Source organism: Ambystoma mexicanum, chromosome 13 (genome assembly GCF_040938575.1).
Source record: "Ambystoma mexicanum isolate Mex_15411 chromosome 13, UKY_AmexF1_1, whole genome shotgun sequence".
Lineage (NCBI taxonomy): Eukaryota > Metazoa > Chordata > Amphibia > Caudata > Ambystomatidae > Ambystoma > Ambystoma mexicanum.
The window spans coordinates 603109516-603129452 of NC_090938.1; the positions used below are offsets into that span (position 1 = coordinate 603109516).

General features: G+C 46.8%; 1 protein-coding gene across 5 annotated transcripts in view; it reads left to right on the top strand.

Annotated features, from left to right (window-relative positions):
- STAT3 (signal transducer and activator of transcription 3) overlaps positions 1 to 19937 on the top strand; it is a 609635-nt gene that overhangs the window by 214451 nt on the left and 375247 nt on the right. For all 5 annotated transcript variants that reach the window (XM_069634450.1, XM_069634449.1, XM_069634453.1 and 2 more), the window contains exon 6: positions 19527 to 19608. In XM_069634450.1, coding sequence (XP_069490551.1) covers positions 19527 to 19608 — 82 coding nt within the window. The remainder of the gene's footprint in view (positions 1 to 19526; positions 19609 to 19937) is intronic.

A 19937-nucleotide genomic window follows, 5' to 3' on the forward strand; every position in this document is an offset into this window, starting at 1 on the left:
AAAAATTGTTTTACCCTCATTCTATCCTCCACCTCATCCTTCTATGGAGGAAGAAAGACTACACAGACTGGACCCAAAAAGAGCTTTAAGCTTTTACATCTCTAGGCTTTCTGGGCTTAGAGTGGACAACCAGTTGTTTATAGGCTACACTGGAAGAAAGATGGGTCAATCACTAACAAAACAAACAATTTCGTGCTGGATCGTGCTTTGCATTTCAGAATGCTAAGGATTAGCACAAAAAGACCCACCTGAAGGGTTAAGAGCTCATTCCACCAGAGGCATCTCATCTTCCACAGCCCTTCAAAGAGTTGTCCCTATAACGTCCATTTGCGAATCAGCAACTTGGTCTTCGCTTCACACCTTCTCAAAATTCTATAACCTGGATGCTTCCCAGTCTAGGGAGCTAACTTTTAGAAAAGCAGTGCTTTACTCTGCCATCTAAGGGCATTTAAAAAAAAACAATTCTGACCCCTCCTCCAGAGGAACTATGCAAAATACTGCTTTGGGAGCCTATCTAAGATGAGGAATACATTGGAGGACACAATCCACTCGAAGAACAAGTTCCTTCTTACCTGGTAACGTTCTTTCGATTGGATGTTCCTCCAATGTATTCTTCATCACCCTCCCAACCTACCCCTCTGTAGATCTTTTCCATTTTATTGCCATCTCAAATCTCGCAAGGCTGATACCTGTCTGCCGGCACAATCTACACAGTACAAGATCACAGATACAAAAGAGGGGAAAAACCGAACTGAGACCAACGGGTGCCGCGCGTGCTACTTATACACCCGATGATGTCACCCTCGACGGAGGCCCTCGAGGGACTATCGACGCGACGACATCGACGCACAGCGCCCTCTGTCGAAAAAATTTCCAAAGAGCAGCAAAGCTGGATGGAATACATCTAAGATGAGGAATACGTTGGAGGAACATCCAATCGAAAGAACGTTACCAGGTAAGAAGTAATTTGTTCATCTCCAGAGATGTTATAGAAAATCTCATGTACAGTACAAAGAGTGTGGTTCTCAATCCACCTCGTGATAGGGAGCATCTCAGAGTGAGACTCCCATTTGCCAACATCAACGTGCCTAGAGTCTGCCAGTGACCCGTCACCAGAAAAGTGTTCAGTCACAAATAAAAAGGGAACTACGACTCAAACCCCTGTCATAGAACTGAAATTACGAATGTGAAAGGGAAGAGGCATTTGTTCAAGGTGCCTGCTACTGGGCTACGATGACGAGAGCCTACTGTGATAGAGCAGACATCAAGAGCAGTCTTACCTATATTCTGTCTCATAGACACCTTAAACTGCCCTTCAAAGGCCCACTGGTTACGGATGAGTTGAACAGCACTCCTTAGAGCAAATGGACTCCTATGTGGCATGGTGCAGGAACTGTAGTGGCTAATGAGCTATGTGAACAATGGGAAACATGGCCATCAGTGCCCAAGAAAGACTAACAGGCTACTATCATTGATGCAAAAATACTACCATCCATGTTACATATAGCTCCGGAGGCCAACAAGGAGTGGTTGAAAGTTAATCAAGAAGGGCGCCGATGCAGAGTCTAGATTGGTTAGGACTTAGCCAAGTGTAGATGCTCTCTGGCAGCATGGAAACTGTCATGCAGCGATTGGAAACTAAGCATTGTGAAGTGCTATGGCTGAAACAAAAGTAAATGCAGCTAAGTTGCACGCCAATGGTTGAAGGATTCGCCATGGAATGGGCGAGTATGTTGGCTAGGCCAAATCAAAGTACACTCACCTTGTTGAGTCTCGAGAGAGAAAGTAAAGTGCTGGCTCCGTTGTTTCACATCTTTTCCAAGCAGATCGTAATTCCGGCTCTACACTATATCGAACCACGAAGCATGTAGTACTGGGTCAGCGTAATTTCCATTTCAACTCAGGATGTCCCAACCTTGGTTTTGGAATCTTCTTCCTCCTGGAAAGTTGTTGGGACTTCAACAACCCACTATATATGGTTATCTGGGTGGTCTCTGGTCGCCACCATCGTTGTCCTGTTGCAGGGTCAATTTTTGCTGGTGTCATCAATATTTGCCTGCTCAGTCACCGGGGTCCGCTATGTGCAGTTTACTCTGTCCTCCTGCAGCTGTCTCTGTTGCTGATTTCACTACAGGATAGTGTGGTTCCACTCCAGTGAAGGGAGATTTGTTTTTTGAGCCATTGGACTAGTCATTGGCTTGGGGTGCCAATTCCTGGGTTTACAGGATCCTTCATTTCACCATTTAAAAAGAAGCCTTTACCTACCTGGGTGGTTCTGCTTTCCGGGAACTGGTCTGGTTTCAGCAACCAATACTGTAACTACTCAACTGTGGCCCTTTGTCAGGTTATTCATGATAAATACACTGAGGGGTCCCCGTGGTCGTTGGGTTCTGCAGGTCCCCTTCTACTACATTCCCCCATTTGTTAACATTGAGGGGAGCTCAGTGCTCCATATAGATTTTGAAATTGGAGTAGCATTGTACTCCCTATTTTTTCAAGTTGGTAGTAAAATATTTTTTCAGGAGTAAAAAATCAAGTAGTGTATAAGAGTAAACATATGGTTTAACTGTAAAACCTATAAGACCACAGATAAAACCGCAATAATAGTTTCTTCCTGTGCCCCTATGCATACTACCGGCCCAAACTTAACCAAGGAGCTGTGTGGGGGGAAATCAGGGGGACAGGCTCGCACCTGCCCTTTCTTTTCTATTTTTTTTGTTGGCCATGTTTTTTTACAAATTTTTGTTTTGTGGATGTATTGACTATTTTTTCAGGAGTAAAAGTCTGCTACACCCCTTATCTTTAAGGCCTGGGTGAAATCTTGCTCTGCTTTTCTGCTCCTTCAGCTGCTGGATTTTGAACCTCCACTAGCTCTCACCTTCTGGGTCTCCACTAGAGTTTCTTGGAGTCAATTGGCCTTCGGAAGGAACTGGGACTTTCATGGTTTTTTACTATAACTGCAGGTCAGCCTACAGACCTTTTCATGTTTCAAGTGACGCTGCAAGGCACTGATTTTGATGGTAGTATTTTTCTAGGATCCCTGGCGTACTCTTACGCCCCGTCCCCTTTCCTCCATTCTGAATGGGCATCCCTTCCAAGGGACGGGAGATGGAACCTTTTTCACCAGAAAGAACCTTCTTCCCATGCGCGGCCCTGACTCTGCCCTCCGGCGCCACACCTCAGTCCCCTTTTCCGCATCGATTGGAACGGGCCAAATTCACCAGTGCTACTGGGTTTGGCTTCGGCCATGTAATTCCACGCGCGGATACTTCTTCTATTTGTCTTTTTTTGTCTTATCTATCATTCAGGTACTCGGTCCTCAGGCGTCACGCTCCACCCCGGTGCATGTCAACTTATACAGGGTTCAGCAGGTGTCCATCCTGCAACAGGCTCTTCCCAACTTCAGACCCCCACGCCCTCTGCCTACGTTGCCTTGGCCCAGACCATGGTTGGCAATCATGTTCGGCGTGTGACTCGCTGTCCTCAAAGGCGCTTAAGAACCAAACTAACGAGGTGGAGGGGGCTCTTCTAGAGGTCGCCTCCAGAGGATCTCAAGAACTTCGTGAAGCATCGAACCAGGCCCATGGTAGGGCCGATATTTTCCAGCACACCCTGCAAGGGAAACTCCTTCCCAGAGACTTTCCCGCGTGGGAGGGACCGGCCAGGTCCTTCTACCGGCACGTGCACCGAGGCTGCTACAGCTACCGTCCTTCGGGTCGAGAGATCATCGGATCCTCCCGGGTGCAGTGTTGAGGGACTGGAAGGTTCTTGTACCAGGTCTACACCCTTTTACCTGCAACATGGCCGAGGGGCTATGCCCTAACACCGGCAATACGTCCAAGGGGGTGCCTAAACGCAGCTTTACCCACCACCAGGTCGAGGGTGTCACACCTACCGGGCCGAGGCCCAAGGAGCAGGGTAGGCCTTGTGATCCACAAGCAAGAGTCTTGGACAAGGCTGGGCCCAGCGGACCGAGCACCATGTCGCAGGCACGTGGCAGACAGCTCGACAAAATGGCGGCCACGCCAGAAAGAGGCACCCGTTCGACGCCATTCCACAAATTCAGCGAAGAACGAGTGTCAAGGTGGGACTGGCCTCAACCAGGTACGTGGCCTACAGTCTAACCTTAATTTGCGCAGGGCAGCTTTCCTTTGCGTTCATATGGACAGGGTACGCAGTGGCTTTCGCAGCCCCCCGCCACCCTGTCGGTACCCTCTGCCACCTCTTTGGCCAGTGAGGAGATGCTCTTCGAGAAGTTTCTCGGCCTCATGAGGTCTCCTCAGATGGGGGTTATCAGGGAAGTCATCCCCGCCATGCTAGCGTCACCACAGATGCCTCCATCGGGCCCCCAATCCGGCCTCCTCCGGCTCCACAGCCACCTGTGCCGCCTCCTCAAGCCTCCGGCTGCCGTCCCTGTACCCCAGCCTCCGGCGCCATGGGTTTAATTTTATGGGGGTACAGGGGTGTTTCCCCCCCCCAACTTTCATGGCACACCATTTTGTCCCCATTCATTTGGCTGGGGCGCCTTTTCCTCAGAAGTCATGTCCCCCCTACCCCCCAACATTTTCAGCAAAGTTACTCCACTGTCCGGCGCCATCTACTCCTCCTCCAGAAGATCCTCCAGATCTGCAGGATACAGACGAGGTGGAGGATCCGGACACGCCATCCTCAGCCAGGTCCTTCCACAAAAATCTTGCTTGCCTGGCGGAGTACCTGGGCCTCCCCCAACCCGAGGTCGAACATCCGGCAGAGGGGGTTCTGGCTGAAGTCCTCAGGAGACACCCCTCTGCCATCACGGGATTCCACTGCAAACCGATGTAGTCTCCTTGGCCAAGAAGGGTTGGCTCAAGCCCAACTCGGTCCAGCTGGTCAGTCAACGCCTGGACACCAAGTACAGGCAGATGGAGGGGGATACACTCTTGCTCTCGACCCATCCTCAGCCTCCTCCTCTGTGGCGCTGCTAGACGAGGAGGAGAAGTTCTTGGAGGCGTACAGCAAGAAGATCTACTCCAACGCCTCCTTGCACCTGCGTCAGGCCAACGCAGATGCCATGCTGGTTGCCGCCAACCAATGGTTATGGTGGGAAATTGCGGACTTCCTCCCGGAACTCCCCACCCAGTGCCAATCACGCTTTAAGGCGGGGCTAGCGGAAGCCAAGCACGTGGCGCATGACCTCATGGAGTCGACAGTGGCTCATATCGATACCTTAGGCCGTGCCATATGTATTGCCACGGACATGAGAACAACCTGGCTCCGGGCAACAAAATTCAACCTGGATGTCCAGGAGCACCTTCTAGATTTACCGTTCGAGGGGGGGGGGGGTGCCTCTTCCACTCCTCTATGGATGAAGAGCTGGACAAAAAGAACGGCTCACAAACAGCAAAGTCTTTATCCATTCTTACAAAGACCACTACCAAATCGTACACCCAATCTCACCAGCGCTCGGAAAAGGGTTGTACATATGGAGGGTTCCGCGGCTTCCAGGAACGCAGATCCAGGCAGCCGGACCGATCGCCGTCTCAGAACCGGCGCAAACAACGAAAAGGTGGGGGTGGAGTAAAGGCTTTTTCCAGTCTCCCTCCTCAGCATCAGCCTCCGAGGGAAAGAAGGCATGACACGCCCCTTAGGGTCCACGTGTCTCCGGTGGGGGGCAGGCTTGCTCTGCATGCACAATTCTGGTGCCAGAATTTCCCGGACCCCTGGATCCTCTCCGTAGTATCCATGGTGTACCGCCTTCCTTTCCCAGCCTCTCCTCCCACCTCCCCTCCACTCCTACAGGTTGGGACAGCAACTCTTTTGGCAGAGATCCGGATGCTCGTAGAGAGCCAGGCAGTGGAGGAAATCCTAGCCTCCCAGCGAGGCTTTGGCTTCTACTCAAGGATTTTTGCCATTTAGAAGAAGAACCAGGCGGGCCTGAGAGTTGTGCTGGACCTTTCCACCCTCAGCCTCTCCCTACCCCTGCAAAAATTCAAGATGGTTACGCCAGCTTTTATAGCAGAGACATTGGACAAGGGAGACTGGATGTGCTCCCTAGACCTGAAGGACGCGTACCTACACGTCCCGATTTGGCAGCCCCATTGTTCTTTCCTACGGTTCAGGATCATGGGCTACCATCTCCAATACAAAGTCCTTCAATTTGGCCTCACTTCGGCCCCCAGGGTCTTTACCAGACTCATGAACGCTGTGGCGGTCCTCCTCGGAGTGCAGGACCTCCACATCTACCCATACCTCGACGACTGGCTCGTTAGGGCTACATCTCCGGAAGCGGTTCGCCACTCTTCCCGCCTTTATGAACACACTGCAAGATCTGGGCTTCTCGCTCAACCTCAAGAAGTCACAGTTGCAGCCTATGCAGACTGACATTCCTGGGACTCATTTGGGACATGTGCTCCAAGAGGGTTTTCCCGTCGGAGGACCAAATATCGACCATCAAGAGGGCCACCGCCCACTTCCTCAGCAGAGAGGTGACCTCGGCAAAGTGGTACCAACATCTCCTGGATCTACTGGCGGCGGTCCTGTTAGCCGTGCCGCACACGAGACTAAGGATGAGCAGGATTCAGCTGCACTTCGCAGCCTCATGGAATCAGGAGCGGGGCTTGCAATCTGAGATCATCAACGTTCCTCCATCTCTCCACCCGGACCTAACCTGCTGGTCCATGGACTGCAACCTATGGACGGGCAAGCCCTTTCGGCCTCCCTCTCTGTAGGCCACCATCACCAAACTCTTCTCTCGAGGGCTGGGGAACCACCCTGGACGATACGTCGGTCCACGGCACCTGGACTCGACAGTAGCAGGACTACCACATCAACTGGTTGGAGCCGAACGCCGTCTGGCTAGCGCTCGGAGCATTTCTACCACTTCTCAAGGGCAAGGCGGTCTCATCCAGACAGACAACTCGACCAGCATGTACTACGTCAACAAGCAGGGAGGCACCAGATCCCCTCTGTCTAGACTGGCGATCAGCATGTGGGAATGGGCCCTGGAAAACAACATTTACCTCTCGGCAGTCCACCTCTTGGGGGGAATCCAACCTGGAGGCGGACAGGCTCAGCAGGCTGGGAGTGGACAATTACGAGTGGCAGCTAAACGACCTTGTTATTCAGGAGATCTTCAACATGTGGGGTCACCCCCAAGTCTCTTTGCCACCTGGCACAACAAGAAGTGCCCCAGTTCGCATCCTGGCAGGGTCAGGGCCCCGGCTCTCTGGGCGACACATTTCACCTTCAGTGGACCGGCATTAGGGCCTACGCCTTTCCTCCCACTCCCCTGATCACAGGGTAATTTGCAAGATCAAGGAGTCTCACCGACTCCTCTTCATTCTGATTGGTCCATGGGTTTCGGAGCTCCTCATCCTCTTAGAGGTGCCCCTATACACCTCCCGACGGGCCCAGCACATCTTCTGGCACAGCGGGGGGGGGGGAAGAATCATTCACCCCGTGCCAGTAAAACTAGCCCTCACAGAGTGATACCTGAGCAGGTAACGCTTTGGCACCTTAGCCTGTCACAAGCCAATCTGGAGATCAACCAGGGCGCAAGGAGCAAAGCCACCAGGGCCCAGTAGAAAAGCGAATGGACCAGATTCTGCCTCTGGGTAGACTCCAAGGGAATTGATCCCCTTCGCCTGCAATTTGGACGACGTGCTCTCCTTTTCGGCGCACCTCACTCATTCGGGCGTACAGGTGGACGCCTGCCATACATACCTTGCAGCCATTGGGGCTTACAGGAACTCGGAGGAAGGCATTTTTTCCTCCTCCAACCATATCGTCAAACATCTGACTGGTGCCGCTAGGCTCTACCCGCCTGTCAAGAGACCGCACCCTGTGTGGGACGTTAACATAGTCTTGGGCTCCCTGGCACACAATCCATTCGAGCCAATGGCATCCGTGGACATTAGGCTGGTCACCATCAAGACGGCCTTACTAGTCTGTCTTACCTCGGCTCGGAGAGTCAACGAGATCCAGGCGCTGGTCGCCTCTGAACCATATACCACCTTTCACAAGGACAAGGTAGTCATGCGGACGCACCCGGCATTCCTGCCCAAGGTTCAATCTGCATTTCACTTGAACGAAGAAAAAGTCCTTCCTACGTTCTTTCCTTATCCTAATGACGAAGCACAGAGAGTGCTGCACTGCCTGGATGTCAGGCGTCCCCTAAAATTCTACTTGGACAGGACCAAGGGCTTCCGCAAGTCAGACGCCCTGTTTGTCACTTTCGGAGGCTCGAGGCCAGGCTATCAGGCCTCTAAGGCCTCAATATCCCGCTGGATGGTCTCTGCCATCAAAGAAGTGTATGAGGTCCAGAACATCGCATTCAAGCGCCATTTCCCTTGGCAAGTCATGAGCAGGGCAGCCACTTGGGCCACTCCCTCTGCTTTCTGCAAGCATTACTTTTTGGATGCCGGCTCTAGATCTGATGCGGCTTTCGGAGAGGTAGTTCTCAGGAAACTATTTGCTTAAGGAGGTCCCCTCTCCACCTTGGGGCTACATTCAGTTGTAATCGACCATACAGTATGGAGGAAAGGGGACGGGAACGTAAGCATAATTATAAGTTACTCACCGTAGTCACTAACGTACTCTTAGTCCATAGTCCCCTTTCCTCCATACGTCCCACCAACCTCCCCCCTCATAATACTGGTGTCATTAGGCAATGTTAAATCTCTTGTCGACGCGTCCATGGGGACTGGTGTGGCGCCAGAGGGCGGAGTCAGGGCAGCGCATGCTCTCTGGGCCGAGCCCCCGCGCGCCTCCAAATTTAAAGGGGAAGAAGGTTTTTTTCTGGTGAAAAAGGTTCCGTCTCCCGTCCCTTGGAAGGGACGCCCATACAGTATGGATGAAAGGGGACTATGCACTAAGAGTAAGTTAGTCTCTACGGTGAGTAACTTATTTCTTCAACAAGCCCTGGATGTTTAGCTATTTTCTCTGGTTTATTAGGAATTTTTAAATCTTTGTGTTACACCTGCTTCGGATTTACATTGTATCACTGTGTGTTGTTACTGGTTCCCTCCTTAGTGTGTAATATGTCCTTCTGGGAATTGGGACTGCTCACTAAAATATGTCATGGACTTCGGTAGCACTCCTTCCTTTGTTTGGGCATTGTGTTCTCCTGTGCACTGCATTTAAATACTGCATTTACAAACCCCTTATGGGTTTGTTTAGTTTCCGATAAATAAAAGGTATGATGCGGGTAACATGCATGTGGGTGCGAAGCAGGCAAGATGGACATATACAAATAAAGCGTTTTAATGTCCTCAATGAGTTCGGTCTTGCTTGGATTATATTTCAATTGGCTACTTTTAGAACTGTTCAATTTTTCTGAACGTTACAACTGCTATGTGCACATGTATTATATGTAATACTTAATTTAGAATTTTGTAGAAGTATGTGCCAATCTCTTTGTGGTACCCCTTGGATTCTGAACATGATGGTAATTAATGTGCGTAATATTGTCTCTCAGTCTACTATTTAACTTGCATATAAAGTCTATAAGTGTTGAGTCTGCCAAAAAGTATGGGGCTTACATTTAGGGCAAAGAGAGATTTACGCCATTTACTGGCCAGTTACTGTTTTATTTTTAATCTACACTATGCTCTGCTCTGTTATGTTATGTTTAACCTGAGTACTTATTTTTCCCATCTTAAATATTGTGTGTGACCATAGAAGTAAAGTGTATCTATTTTTATTATAACATTGTTCTTTTGTGCTGTTTTTTTCTGATTAATTGTGCCTCCCTGCCAGCCCTCTTCCCTTCTAAAGTTGAGCCTGACTGCTCTGCTGCAGCTACCACTGCAGAGTGTCTGGTCTTTCCTTTTGGGTGACGCACTATTCTACATCTAAATTAGATGATTGTTGCACAACCCTCTGGTGAGGGATGAATAATCTCTGTAACACTAGCAAAAAAAGAAAGCAGGGTTTTGTTTAATTTCCGAAAAATATAAAGTATAATGCGGGTAAGATGCATGTGGATGCGAAGCAGGCAAGATGGAGATGTACAAATAAAGGGTTTTAATGTCCTCAATGAGTTCGGTCTGTCTTGGATTCTATTTCAATTGGCTACTTTTAGAACTGTTCCGTTTTTCAGAACGTAACAGTTGATATGGTTCTGTTCTCTAGTTGTAGTGCCCTTGTTTATAATTTTTTTTATTTCTTTTGGCGCTGCCTCATTTGTGGATAGTCAGCTTGGTTTCTACCATGATTGTCTGTCCAAAAAATGACGTTGTTCAATGAAGAATGTTGTAATTTGGTTTTGTTATTTCTTCAGCAGATGGATCTTTTTTAGGTCATCATATTCCAAACAAAGGATTACAGCTGTCATCTCCCGTAGACCCTCTCGTTTGCAGAGTCTTTCATCTGAGATCCACAAGATCTTGTCTGTTGTTCCCCATGTTACCAAAAGATACTGTTTCGAATCCTTCAATATCCCAGACTCCTCCCTTGTTTCTTGTTATGTTAACAAGATTTATAGCGCGCACATCCACCCAAGGGCATCTTGGCGCGAGGAGAGAACGCACCAAAACAAAAGCCTCTGTACAGAACAGTGTAAACGGCCTAAAAAAGACTGGGTTTAAGAAGTCGACGAAAGAGAAGATGATTTCAATACGTCTCAGAGATATAAGCAAGTTGTTCCACAATTTAGCAGCAGAGCCCTCCCACCCAAGAAAGACGAAATTTGGGACTCACAGCTAGGTATGCATTTTCAGAATGAAGGGAACAACCCGAGATATAATGCAGACATTTATTTTGCAGGTAATCCACCCACTCCTTGACAATAAAAATCTCTATGAACTAAGCACAAAGACTTAATCTCAATCATTTTGGCCACATGGAGCCAATGCAAGGCGCAGAACACGGAACTGATGTGGGATCCATAAGGGGTGGACGTAGCCACCCTATCAGCCAGATTCTGAAGAAGCTGTAGTTGATGTATGAGCTCAAGAGGTTGGACCAGGAACAAAGCATTGCAGTAGTCAATCCGGATGTTCATCACAGAGGCAACCACCCGCGGGCGAAGATGGACAGGTAAAAAAGGCAGCACCTTGTGCAGCACCCGCAGTAGAAAGTGGCACACTTTGCAAATTGCACTCACCCGGGTGGCCATAGATAGTGAGGCAAATATGGACTCCCAAGTTCTTAACAACTGTTACAGGGGAAGGTAAATCAACTAAAGTTGTGATCCAGAAAGGAGACCAGAGAAAGGAAATGTGAGGGGAACCCACCACCAGAATCTCTGTCTTGTCCCTGTTGAGCTTCAGCCAGTTGCAGCTCATCCAATCGCCCATGGCCCTCAGGCACTCGCACAGCCGAGAAAACACTGCAGTCTGGTCAAGATCTAAACGCACCTGGATCTGGGTGTCATCAGAGTAGCACCAGAAGCCATGGGGGGCGGATGACCCCAATCAATGGCCGAATATAGATTTTAAACAACATCAGGGACACGGCAGAGCCCCGAGGGACACCACAGGAAAGTGAACAGACGGAGGAAGTGAACCGGGGAAGGGAAATAGATTCACCCCTTTCAGTCAGAAAAGATGAAAGCCAGGACCGGCTCAGAGAGTCCTGCTTGGGCCATGCGGGCAACAGGATGGAGTGGTTGACGGTGTCGAATGCTGCAGAAAGATCTAATAATATCAGAGCTCCCACCCCACCCTGGTCCACCAGCATGGTGAGATCATCAACCACCGACACCATGACACACTGTGTCCCCTGTCCAGGCCAGTCACCCGACTGAAAGGAGTCAAAGAATAAAGCAGATTCAAGAAACGAGGAACACATGGGAGAAACCAAAGATTCCAACAGTTTCATAAGAAATGGAAAAAGAGAGATGGGCCGATAGCCAGAACAGAAACAACATATGATGGCTTTTTAAGAAGAGGAATAACAGTGGCTTGTTTTAGTTCTTTAGAGATGGAGCCTAGCTGGCAGGATTAATTAACTGCCAGCTCAAGCTAAGGTATAATGGTGGGCAAAATATCTTGAAGTACCTTAAGTGGAACTGGATCCCAAGGAGATGCTGATTTCAGTTGACTAGCTGCCTCAAAGACAGCTTGTGCCGAGAAGTCAGGGAAAAAAGATCACACCTGGACACTCGGGGTCTCCAAATCATTTGTTTTTAGATTACCAGAGATCGCAATATTAGTTTCTATAACTCTATGAATATCTGTTATCTTTGTTATGAAAAACTTGCATAACGGACCACAGCAGGATTGGGTAGCGAGCACACAAGGTGCAAAACGAGCAGACAAGGAAAAGGACTTGACCACCGAAAAGGGTTCCTTAGACTGAGAACTGATTCAACCTTGTGCGTAAAGAATACCTGTTTAGCATTCCGAATAGCCACATGGTAATCACGAGTGAGCTGTCAAAAGGCTAATTTCTTCTCGTGACAGTAAGCGAGGCGCCACTTTTGTTCGGCCTGCCTAACTTCCAAATGGGCCACTCCAAGTTCATCAGAGACCCAAGGTGCTGGTGGACGTTTTTTTGGCCGGGATGCCTTAAAAGGGGCCACCAAATCAGCTGTTTCCTGCAGCGTCTGAGATAGAAAAGAAAGGTTCACTTGTGTGGTTGTTTGGCATTTGTCATTGATAAAAGATACCATGTGAGCCAGATCCGCTGAATGCAAATTGCGCTTCAAAATAGCTTTGGGGCAAGGATTTCGAGGAAGGTTACATACAGTCCACCTCGAATGATATTAAATAGTGGTCTGACCACAAGACTTGCCTAACAAGAGCAACCAGAATAGTAGATTCTGTCGAAAAAAATGAGATCAATGATGCAGCCCAACACATGGGTAACTTCATGCACAAACTGATGAAGACCAAGGTAATTCAGAGATGCAAAAAACTGAGCCAATGTAGGTTCTTGTGGGGCATTATACCTAATGTTAAAATCACCTCACTAAATCTAACTTGTAGCGACGCTGCAAATTCCAAAAAAGGAGTAAGAAAAGCGGCGTAAGGGCCAGGCGGCCTGTAGACCATGAATAAATAGATAGTATGAGAAGCATGAACTGTCGGGCGCACCAGTAGGGCTTCCATTTTTAAACTGTGCGATAGGAGAAGTACAGAGAACTGTAAAGATTTAAACAGAATGGCTATCCCCTCTCCTGGATGGAGGGCAATTCAATCACGATGGAGTACAGTTTCCCCATCGCGGAGCGCTTTCTTGAGTGGGTGAAGAACTACCCGATAGCCATGTCTCAGTGAGGCACATGACCTTCCAGGAGTGAACCTGCAGAAACTCGTAAACGGAGGGTGCGTGAGTGAAAGCAAGCGTCCCCAAACAGCACGATCCTCCCCGCAATGAGAGACAATGAAGGACTCTCCCAAAATGGGAATAAGGCCAAGACAGAGTGCGGGTGAGCGTAAATGGGAGTTTATCAATCAGAATAGGGCATGCAAAGGACTCTGCAAACTCCGAGAGCGCTCTGTCTGACAATAGCAAAGACAGGCGTATATATTTACAAAAGACGTCATAAAAACCTACACACTATAGGGGGCACAAGTTCAATGGGATTGGGTGGCGACGACTAACTATAGGTGCTGCTGCGATGTGGTTGGCTTTGGCTGGAAGACGTCACTGGTCAGCCTCGTGGGTTGGGCTGGGCCTGGCAGGGTGGCAGAGTTCATCCAGGCGGTGTTGTGGGGCCATCGCGGCCTGTGGCAGAGACGAAAGTCTTTTCCTGACTTATTAGCCCTAGGCCATGCACACCGCAGTCACTCAGGCATTTTGATATTATCTTCTTTAGTAAATCTTTCAATAGGTTATACAACAGGTTAATGCAACACAGGAGGAATGTACCTTGTGAGGGGTCTGGAGGTAATACGTCAGGACATGGTTACCAGTGTCCTGTTGACCGGGGCCATAGGTCGGGGGGCTAAGCTTCAGGGCCTGGGACGGGTGGTACTGGTCTGTCTGCCTTGTAAGAAGTTGTTATGGATGTTCCGCTGTGTGTTGTCAAAGTGTTGGGTGTCCTGATTGTACAGGGCCATAAGTCTGAGATGGTCCGGTGGGTTGCGAGGTTTACGAGGGGGCGCGTGTGTTCATGCAGAGGTTTACTGCTGTGCTGTAAATAATGCAGGTGGCGGCCTTGGGTGCTACAGAGGGGGTCACAAGTCTTTGAAGCGGCTCCAGTCCGGTTGGGGGAGGTGAAGCAGCGCGGCGCGGCGCGGTCTCTGCTCTCATGCCTTGGCAGCCTTCGCAGGGTGGGAGGGGGAATGGCCTTGCACGTAGTTCACAAAGGTATCTCCCTCGTGTGTTGCTGATTTAGGTAAAAACATCACGAACATTTGAACACTCTATAATACTTATTCTAAGCAATACAAAACATGCATTTAAGCTTTGCTGGATGTGTCTCGATTGTATCCAATCTGAGCACCTTATTCATACATTATGTTTTAGCAAGTACAGTATTTTAGTTATATGCATATATATATATGTATTTGCAATAAGTGAGGTAGAATTAGGATTGGTGGAGAACATAGAAAGTAACCCGCCACTATTCATGGCGGTGGTGGCACATATGGGGCCTAGACATGCACATATGACATGCGCCTTCTCGTGCATCCTTCACGTGGGCCGGTATGGTTACATTCATCTTTCTTGTGTCCTCTAGCAGCATTAGTTCAGTTGAGGCGTAAGCCCATGGGGTGTAAGTCTCCCAGTGATACACGTGACAAATAGATTCCTGGTGCGTTCCTTTATTATTAGCACCCAACTGCAATGGTGTGGGCTCGCCATTGCTTATATCAAGGAAGCATGCTTTCTTGGAGTTATACATTTTACAGGCTTTTGCAATAAAAGGGATCTGGTGGGGGAAAGCATACTTTGCGAGTAATCTTGACATTAATATATAAAGACTGTCTGCCATCTGATGACCATTTTACTTGTTCTTTTCATTGCCCAGGCCTGCTGGCCGAGTCATGCTGGGAGCGATGGTACACTGCGGGAGGTGAATTGTTACAATGTTAGTGTATTACGCTCGCTCATGTCCGTTTTGTCCGTGGGAACGTGCTCGCAGCGGATCTGCCATGGTGCTGCGGCAACAAGGATGACTGGAACCCTCCAAGGGTGGGGGCCGCGCCACAGTGCGCTGAGCTCACACCATCTTTACCAGACAAAATGGTTTCTGGGCCTAGCTAAATTTTACTACAGGTGGGCCATTTTAATACGTGTGGGCAATGTCTCCAGTGGGTGAACCCTCCACCACCTGGGCCCGGGTGGCATGAGGGGATGCCCAGAAGAGCCATAGTCCTCACCTGGGGAGAAAGCGCAGGCGAGGGGGGTCTCCTGGACCAGTCCTCCCCTACATGAGCCATCCCTCTCCCACCACTTCAGCCCCCACTTTTTTCTTCCCTCTTCCCCTGGCATCCCCTCCTATTCTCTCTTGCTCCCCACCCATTCTTTCTTGCCCCCTTCCCTCTCGCCCTCCTCCACTTCAGGATTTTACAGCTGTCAAGAAATAAACACCTGGTAAATTGAAGAAGGCAAGCAAACGAGGAATAGTAAAGAACAAATTGTCTTTTTTGTACTTTGCCAGTTCGTCCACTGGTGCATCACTCCTACTGGGAAACCGTCAGCAGTAATGTGAATAGGTAGTTGTTTTCATCTTTTGGCAGGGTCATTTTCGTTGTGACCTTATGGGTTCTTATCTCTGATGACTGTTCTGCACTGTAGTGTCCTGCTGTGGGCCAGGCAAAGGTTTCAGAAAATCCATAAATTAAATGAATGGGCAGAATAGGAGTGGTAGGAGTATGTGGCACCCAAGCAAGAATGGATATTATGATTTTTTTTTTTAACATACCATTTTTATAAGGGGCATTTAAAGGGACGCGAGTTCAATTTTTCTCAAAACTTGATGCCTTATTTAATTTCTATCCTGTTCATGATGAACCCATTCAGAAGGCCTTGATCTGTCGCTGGGTAAGTAATGTTTTCGTACTCAAGGAAGCGCATACCTGTGTGCCTTTAATAATGGCTTTTGGGATAATGTAGCATTTCCCCCAGCTGTATGTGCGCTTGTGGAGAAAGTACTTTAGGTGAAAGACCCTGAACCCGTTAACAGCTCTTTGGTTGGTACCCAATAATTTGCTCTGCTGTGACCCTTGGAAGCTGTCCATGTTCTCCGAGGAGTCAGGACCAGTGCTATAACAGTCTATTTGCTGAAGACAGTCAAAGCAGTGGCTCTGTGTGCTGGAAGCCATGCATTCCCCTATGTTGCGACATTCAGACTTTAGCTACATGCCAGAATTAGTGTGGTAGGCTTGTGCCATGAGCTAGGCTTAACCACACTAAGCCCGTTCTACTTCATTTTCTGTTTGTGATGGGCAACCATTTTTTCAACACCATTTAAGCGAATCTTATAGAGATTTACAGCTGGATTATCCGTTCTGCTTTATGAGCACTGCTAACCTTGATATGCTGGTTTCAATTCCGTGCTGTATTTGGTCAGTGCTGAAATGGGTACCATCATGCCTGTCAGTAAGGATGCTGGTGTGTCCTAAAGCACTAGAATCCCCATCATTTAAAGCCATTTCTATTCTTATGAATTCACAATTTTTCATAAAAAATAATAAATACTTTTGTGCATAGAAATCCAATAGATCTTTAAGTGAGTTGAGAGCACTTAAGCTGCACACTTTACTGAGTGAAAATGCCTTGTCTAGTTTATTTGGATTTATCGAGCGCCCGTTAACCACAACAGTAGCACATGATGGATCCTATAGTATGTCATGTATTTATTAATATACTCATAGCCGAGTGGCTTTGTATTTACAACACATTTCATAATATACATGAAAAAACATAAAACATTTCCATCGAGCATCACAGAGGAAATAAAAGCATAGAACTGATAAATCATAAAATGACAGAGCAGCATGAGGTAAATTAACACATCACAAGACCTGATAATTCTAAGCATATTAAAATATAAATTCAAAAAGTAATGAACTAGAAGTCAATTAGAGTAATTTTAAAATTTTCACGCATTTCCAATAAAATGTAACCATATAAAATATTTAGATTTTGATCATTTCCCTCTAAAAATGTGGGCTAAAGTTGAGACATATCTGGGTTATCATAGGTTTTAACATAGCGTAACCGAATCAAATGCAGGCTCTCACATTGTGTCATAAGATGTACCAATGTTTCGATAACAGTTTCACCACACAAACGACATAAGCATGCAGAGCGTGCCAAACCAAACATGGCATCTTTTGTGACGAGCATGTCGCTAATATTACATTTGAAAAGCAGGTACTGTCTCATAATTGAACTGTTAGGGTATGCAACTATACAAGTGTGCTTATACACACGAGCAGTTATATAGTGACAAAAAAACTTGCTTTTAGTGTAAAGGTTCATACGATTGTTTTTTATAACTAATAGTCAGTTCCTGTTTCAATCGGTTTGTGACAATATACACCTCTCCCAACAGTGACTAACTTAAACATCCTACATGCCACTTATATAGTATAGTGATAACATAAAACCCAAAGTGCCTATAGAATCGCATCTGCCAAGACTTAGAAATCCTTGAAGAAACTTGACTATAATTGTGCCATTGTGTAACACTCGCAGATGTTCATAGCACATAACTCTCAAAATAAAAGCACATAACTCTCAAAATAAAGTCTTCGCATATTCCATTAAGATCAAATTCAAGATACAAGAACTCAACGGACCCTGCTTGAGGCATTCTAAACTATTTTTCGAAACATTTAAAATCTGCTAGATGGTTATGACCCCATACCTCAATTCCATAGTGTAGCACTTGTACTCGTTTTGCAGTATATAGCAACAGGATTGTTGAGATGGAGAAACCTCCTTGACGCCCTATGAAAGCGCTAATGGCGCTTATGGATTTCATACATTTACCTTTTGTTTCCACCAATGCATAGACCATTTTAAGTTATTCTCAACATATATCCCCAGATATTTGTAGGACTTTACATATTCTAGTAAAGAACTGTTCAGCTTACATGTAATTCTTGTGCACTGTGGGTGTTTCAGAGAAAACACCATGTTCTTACTTTTTTCGATGTTGACAGAAAGACCATTAAGATTAGCATACACCCCAGAGCAGTAATCAAACATTGTAGCACTTTAGGCGTGTGGTCCATTAAAAATAGTATGTAATGGACATGCTCAGGATTTTCAAGCTAACAGCCTGTCTCTGTCTACTTCTGGATTTTCAGTTTATCCATACAACTTTTTGATATCTTTAGGGTTGGAATTGCAGAACATGTGGTCCGGGACAGAGAAAGTCTGGTTACCAATGACGACCTCTTAAAAATGTGCTTAATTGTCAGAATGTAGCTGACCGCCTGGTATGTAACAAGTCAGACATCCCATAATAACTAGAGACAATGCTTTTTGGTCATTGTTGATCAGTATAAAGAAGATGCACTTAATCAAGTGGCAGGCAGTAGCCTTAGTTTTGTGTGTTCTGAGATAGGGAGATTTGAGCAGCAAACTCTAGCATTTTGTAAAAGCTACAGTCCTTGTATACTGCACCTCACAATTTCTAGATGGAGTGTCTTAGCTTATTCTATTTTGAAACACTTGTGGACTAATACCTGATAGGGAAATAAATGACATATAGCTATAGGCTTTGCCTGCATAACTGACTGGCGAAACGTGTTCTGAAAGGTAACTGGGTGATCCTATCTTAATACTTGGACTGCCGAAGAACATGTGCGGCAGACTGCTGTGACAAAAGAAAATAAAAAAATAAAGCTTTTGACTGCTGGTTCCCGGGACATGGGGTGCAAACAGATTGCTCATCCACACTCCCTTCCTGCTCTGACGGCCTCCTCTCTATACCCCCTCCTCCACCTCCACTTCCCCTCTATCACTATATGGTATATCCCCTGCTGGCAGAACAGGACCACTTTTTATAATGTTGATATACATACTTGTGGAAAGGCCCATTCTCAATTAATTTACCAAAATACAATATTGTGAGAGGTTTGTTATTAGCTGACATATGGTGTCTGTCTGACGCTCTGTTCTCTAAAGCTAGGCGAAAGTGACTCTCTGAGTAAGAGACTGTGTCCTTTCCCCAAATCTGGAGCAACCCAAGCCAAATGTCCTGTAATCAGATTGGGTTCTCTTAATATTAAAAATGGAACTGCATTAAAAAGCATAATTGGGGGATTTTTTTGTTTGTTCTATGCTGGTTTTTACTCGAGGATTGTCCACAAAAATACCCACAATAAACGTGTGTGATAACACACTTCAAGAATCGTTATTTCTATTTTCTGTTAAAGCACTGTATTCAGTATTTTAAAGTTGTACGCTGAATGTGATTTTAATAGATATTTATTGAAGGATTTTAAAGAAACGTTTTATTTCATTTTAATTATGAAGTCATCAACCTGTCTGAAAGCTACCATTGTCCTGGTTAGAAATGCAATCCTCTCACATCTTTGTCTAGTAGGTGTTGTACATATGCAATGATTGATGCACCAGCAGGCATTATTACCCTGGCAAAACCAGATGCCATTTATGTTCATTCATTTATTTTGCAGGATCTGGAGCAGAAGATGAAAGTCGTAGAAAACCTTCAAGATGATTTTGATTTTAACTACAAAACCCTCAAGAGTCAAGGAGGTAATTGACCCACGTTTATACGTTTTGAAGATCTGTAAATCAGAGCTGAAAAATGTAACTTGAAAGCCACTGGCCAGGCATTAAATCATTTGCTACTTCACTTTTCCACATGCACATAGCATACCATTTCTTAAATGGCAATAGAATCTTTTACTCTGTGTGCAAATGTTGAGGACTGCGTAAACTAGCCTCCATCGCTAATGTTTGATCTATTTCTTTTAATTTAGACTACAACCGATTGCCCTTCAAATGTGCCTTTCAGGTGCCCCTGTACTCAATGTTCAGTTATCTATTTGTAAAATACCCTCTACCATATACCCACATACACT